This window comes from Alexandromys fortis, unplaced genomic scaffold, assembly GCF_014885135.2.
Source record: "Alexandromys fortis isolate MF-2015 unplaced genomic scaffold, M_Fortis_MF-2015_v1.1 scaffold_31, whole genome shotgun sequence".
Taxonomy (NCBI): Eukaryota; Metazoa; Chordata; class Mammalia; order Rodentia; family Cricetidae; genus Alexandromys; species Alexandromys fortis.
Window position 1 is genome coordinate 9,321,168 of NW_026067974.1, and position 5,786 is coordinate 9,326,953.

Below are 5,786 nucleotides of genomic sequence, written 5' to 3' on the forward strand. Positions count from 1 at the left end.
AGTTCAGGGTCATTACATATAAATTAAAGGCAAGAATTACCAAGATAATAGGCTTACAATGCATAAAAGACTTTCTTGAAGTTATCATTTCTGTCCCAGCTTCCAAGGAAGTTCATAGATTATCTAATAAAAATGACCCATGAGCCGGGCGGTGGTGGCGCACGCCTTTAATCCCAGCACTCGGGAGGCAGAGGCAGGCGGATCTCTGTGAGTTCGAGACCAGCCTGGTCTACAAGAGCTAGTTCCAGGACAGGCTCCAAAACCACAGAGAAACCCTGTCTCGAAAAACAAAAAAAAAAAAAAAACAAACAAAAAACAAAAAAAAAAAAAAAGACCCATGAGCATATAGTCTAGTTTAAGGATAAGCCGGGTGGTGGTGGCGCACGCCTTTAATCTCAGCACTCTGAAGGCAGAGGCAAGTGGATCTCTGTAGGTGGAGACTGCTTTTTTGTTTTCCGACTGCTCAGACCCTAATAATCACACAAACTATATTAATTAAAACACTGCTTGGCCTATTAGCTCCAACTTCTTATTAACTAACTCTTACATCTTAAATTAACCTATTTTTATTTTATATTTTACCACAAGGCTTGTAGTTTACTGGTAAGGTTTCGGGGTGTCTGTCTCTTTGGGCAGCTATATGGCGTCTCCCTGACTCCGCCTTCTCTCTTTACATCTCTCTTTACAAACAAACAGCCTCTCATCTTTGTGATTCTAGGCCAGCCTGGGCTACAAGAGCTAGTCCCAGGACAGGCTCCAAAGCTACAGAGAAACCCTGTCTCGAAAAAACAAAACAAAACAAAACAAAACAAAAAAACAAAAAAAAAACAAAAACAAGAGGGCAAAGGAAATTGCTTGAGTTTTTGTCTTACCTTTATAGTGGTTAGCAGTTCTTGCAGCTGTTAGTGATCTTCATTGTGTCTAATTTAAGTGTGTCCTCTTGCAGCAGGGAACACAGTTACTGAAGTAAAGAGGCTGTTGAATGTTGTCTTGGTAATGGGGTACTGCCATATTATGGGGGACTTTTCAGAGAGAGAGACCTTCTGTTCTGTCAGTCAGATGTGAAGCTCCTGGTTGAGTGGAAGCTATAACAGCCTTTTTCATATTGTTTCAAGTCTGAGAGGCCACTTGCCCTACTTGGTTGTGACCGAGAAGCTTCAAAAAAAAATAGTCTTTTGGTTGGATGTGGTAAATCTACCTACTTCTGTAATTCCACCGCATGGGAGGCAGAAGAATTGCCAAGTTTAAGGCCAGTGTGGTCTGCCTGCCTCTTGAGTGCTGGAATCAAAGGCGTGCGTGACCAAAGTGCCAATCTTTAACTTCTTCGGATATTATAATCACCCTTATAAAGGTGATTAGAAAAATTACAATTTAGAATGGACATTTCCCAGCCAGTAGGGTCCCAACTGCATAGGTTCCAGTGAGTTGTTGGAACAAGTGACATCTTGTAGACATCTATTGTAGTGTTCCCATACACAGAATTCTTTATCTTGTTGGCTACCTGTTTTTCTAGTTAATAGTTGCTTCCTCCTTAGGAGCACGGACATTTGTAGTTTCAGGTTAAGACAGAAGCCTTAGCACTCTTTTTAAAGACAGGGTTTCTCTGTGTACCCCTTGTTTATTCAGGAACTCTCTCTGTAGACCAGGCTCACCTCGAACTCACAGAGATCCACCTGCCTCTGCCTCCCAAGTGCTGGGGTTAAAGCTGTGTGGACTTTTATTTCTAAAATGTTTATTTTATATCACGGGTATTTTGTCTACGTGTTTGTCTGTGTACCACTTACGTGCCTGGTGTATGTGGAGGCTTTTAAGAGGGCATCAGAGACCTTGGAACCTGAGTACAGACAGGTGTGAACTGCTGTTCAAGTGCTAAGAATCCAATCTTGGTCCTATGGAAGAGAGCCAGTGCTCTTAACCCCTGAGCTATCTCTCTAGCCCTGGAATGATAGGATTTAAAAAGAAAAATTTTAAGTTTTTTTTTTATTCCTTTTCTGTTTACATTTTGTTTATGGATTATGTGCCATATCATGAATGTAGAGTTCAGAGGACAATTAACAAGAGTCAGTTCTTGTCAGGGCACTGGTGGTGCACACCTTTAATATTAGCACTGGGGGGCGGGGCAGAGGCAGGCAGATCTCTTTGAGTTTGGGGACAGTCAGGGCTACATAGAGAAACTCTGTCTTGGGGGGAAAAGTTCTTCTACCATGTGGAGTTTGGAGGTCGAATTCAGATGAAGAGGTTTGTTAGTAAGTCCCTTTACCTACTGAGCCATTCTGCCACCCCTGTTTTTCTTATTTTATGTATATAAGTTGTTTTGTCTACATGTATGTATGTACTGTGTGTGGGCTTGGTGACCGTGGAGAAGGCGCTGAATCTGCTGGTGCTGGAGTTAAGGATGGTTATGAGCCCAAGTGAGTGTGGAGAAGCAGAACTGGTCCTCTGCAAGAGCAGCCAGCCTTTTAACCTCTGAGCCAGCACACTAACCCGAGAACAACTGAATTCTAAGGCAGTTGATGTTCAGGGTGATTCCAGGCTGGAGAGCATCAAATTCTAAGCTTTGGAGCCCTCAGCCCTCAGTCCTCTGGCCTCTCTTGCTTGCCCTTTATTTCCCTTTCTTCTTGGCCTCAGCTTTGGGCACAGGTCTTCTGTAACATGCTTGCTGTGTGACTCCCTCAGGTGAGACAGTGTCGCTTGTGGATGTGGACATTTCTCAGCGGGGCCTGACCTCTCCACACCCTCCAACTCCCCCTCCTCCTCCAAGAAGAAGCCTCAGCCTCCTAGGTATAGTCTCTGACCTGCCCTTTTGCTATCTTGCCCTAGAGGGAGGGTGAACTCTAGGGACTTGTTCTTTTGTCAGGAGCCAGATTAGTTTCTGGGTTTCTATTGATGACCCAATTATTTCCTGTCCCTTTCTCCACACCTCCGTCATATCCTTAGACATGTAAATGGGTGGGCATCTTATCTGCATGCAGTAATATTTACTGTCCATGTGTTGACTAGCTTCACATTTGCCTTGCCCTCAGTCTGTTGCTACTGAGCTGTTTTCTAAGCAAAGCAAGGCTGGCTAGGATGATTTGCCCATGGTGCATAAAGATGATGAGTGAAGGCCAGGCTACTTTGCCCCAGAGGGCAGCCTGAAATCCTCTCCTCCTCTGCCTTCACCTCACTGTATGTGCTCATTTTTGCTGAACCTCTTGCTTTTGTTCTCTCTTCTAGATGATATCAGTGGGACGCTGCCTACATCTGTCCTTGTGGCTCCGATGGGGTCTTCCTTGCAGTCTTTCCCCCTACCTCCGCCTCCTCCACCCCACGCCCCAGGTTAGCTTAGCTTAGAGGCAAGACTTGTAAGAGTGGAAGGATGGGAGAAGTCTATTTATGGAACTTACAACTTAGGAGAAAGCCTCAATCTTTATCCCCTCAGCTGGACTAGAACTTGAAAATGAGTCCAAAAAATAATTTTTTTCTAACCTGTTTCTTTATGGAAGTTAATCTTATTTTTCTTAAAAATAAAAGACTGGGATTTTTGGTCCTTGCTTCTGGGGCTGTTTTACAGTCTCTGAGTAGATATCACTTAAGAAACTGCCTTAATGTCAGTTCAGTGAACAGGTTGAATATGTTGCTGGTTATCAGAGTTCTGTGTTTTTTTTTTTCTAAGCTTTTTGGTATTTACCGCAGCCTTGTAAATAAGTACCAAGCATTTAGTAGCCCATACCTGCTTTGCCAGCCTCCGGTACCCAAGGAATAAAATGAATGAAATCAGCATTCTTTTCTACTTGCCTGGCAAAATCGTTACTCTCCCTGGGCAAGTAAGCGAGTCACTATTTCCAAGGCTGCTTTACCGGCACTTCACTTCGAGGTGGGAGAAGTTGGAATCGCTCTAGGCTGGTGAAGCCCCTGAAGTAGTCACCTTAGTCAGGTTAGTGAGCGGCTCCCCTACTGCTTTCCTGGGGTTGAATGCCCCCACCCATCCTTCACAGCTTACACACGAGCCCACACAGCTTTTTGTTCCAGCCCATCCAGCTCTTTCCCACTGCTTTGGCTTCCACCCTCTCCAGCTTAGCTTCTAATGCCTTGTCCTTCTTCAGTTAGCATCTCTCTCTCTCTCTCTTTTTTTTTTTTTTTGGATGGGGAAAGGGGAAAGTCTGTCTGTGGGTGGGAGCAGTGTAGATAAAACAAGTGGTCTCCATTCTCTTGCCCTGCAGATGCATTTCCCCGGATTGCTCCCATCAGAGCATCAGAATCCCTGCACAGCCAGCCCCCTCAGCACCTCCAGTGTCCCCTCTACCGGCCTGACTCAAGCAGCTTTGCAGCCAGCCTTCGAGAGCTGGAGAAGGTAGGTAGTGTGATGCCGGAAGGCTGGCTGCTCACCTGTCCTCCCCACTCTAGGGTTATGCCTGGGCTGTCCTTCCTGTTTTTAGAGGAAGAGGAGTTTTCTGTGCTTCCATATTCACAGTGGCTAGACAGTAGGCTCTTGTTCACGCCTTAGGAGAGGAAGAAGACACAGTGGAGGAGGACTGTAGAGAATATTTGGAATAGTTTAAGATGGTTTTGCGAGGTAAACTGACCCAGTTTCCTCTTGCCCTCATAGGGTCATTTGTAATAAAATGTAGAATTAGTCTTCTGGTGCTGGGGAGGAAGGAGCCTGGTTTTCACTGTTAATGGCTTTACCTTCTCAGATATTTTGGAGAGTGGGGGAAAGTAGATTGTGCCCAAGATATTGGCGCTTCTCTGCTAACTACTGTACTGTTTCTTATCTTGTATAGTGTGGTTGGTATTGGGGGCCTATGAATTGGGAAGATGCAGAGATGAAGCTGAAAGGGAAGCCAGATGGTTCTTTCCTGGTACGAGACAGCTCTGATCCTCGTTACATCCTGAGCCTCAGCTTTCGATCACAGGGTATCACCCATCACACTAGAATGGAGCACTATAGAGGTAGGAGGTGCTGCTATGGGAGAAAGCCTTCCTTCAGCTTTGCCTGCTTTTGCTGAGTTAGTTCCCTGACCTCCTTTTTAAGTTTTATTTCATTATTTTTGTTTTATGTGTGTGGGCCTGAGCATATGTATGTATGTGCACCACCTAAAGAGGGTATTAGGTCTCCTGGAGCTGGAATTATCAGCAGTTATGAGTGGCCTAATATGAAGGTGCTCTACATCCTACAGTATCATTTAGCCAAGATTAATTCTCTGCAATTCACTATGTAGACAGGCTTGCCTAGAAGTCAGAGATCTGCTACCCCTGCCTCCCGAGTGCCGGGATTAAAAGTGTGTACCACTGTGATCAGCCCAAGATTTAATTCTTTATGTAAAAAATAGTAGCCTAGGAGTGATGGTAGCTGGTCAAAGATCCATATTTTATATATATATATATATATACATGTACATATATACATACACATACACATATACATACACACACATATAGTGTTCTGCCTGCATGTAAGCCTGCTCACCAGAAGAGGGCACCAGATCTCATTACAGATGATTGTGAACCACCATGTGGTTGCTGGTAATTGAACTCAGGAAGAGATCTGAGCCATCTCTCCAGCCCCATTTTCTAAATAATCTTTTAAAAATAAAAGCTGGGCCAGGCACTGGTGGTGTATGCCTTTAATCCCAGCACTTGGGAGGCAAAGGCAGGCAGATCTCTGAGTTGCAGGCCAGCCTGGTCTACAGAGTAAGTTCCGGGACAGCCAGGACAAAGAAACGGTGTCTTGAAAAATAAAAACAAAAAAATAAAAATAAAAGTGAACATCTTTGTGATTTTCTTTTTTTTTTTTTTTTTTTTTT

General features: G+C 44.3%; 1 protein-coding gene across 1 annotated transcript in view; it reads left to right on the forward strand.

Moving 5' to 3' along the window:
• Positions 1–5,786, forward strand: part of Socs7 (suppressor of cytokine signaling 7) — a 46,326-nt gene that overhangs the window by 12,124 nt on the left and 28,416 nt on the right. The window contains exons 2-5 of the mRNA XM_050156806.1: positions 2,658–2,781; positions 3,217–3,318; positions 4,203–4,333; positions 4,764–4,932. Of these exons, the coding sequence (XP_050012763.1) occupies positions 2,658–2,781; positions 3,217–3,318; positions 4,203–4,333; positions 4,764–4,932 (526 nt within the window). The remainder of the gene's footprint in view (positions 1–2,657; positions 2,782–3,216; positions 3,319–4,202; positions 4,334–4,763; positions 4,933–5,786) is intronic.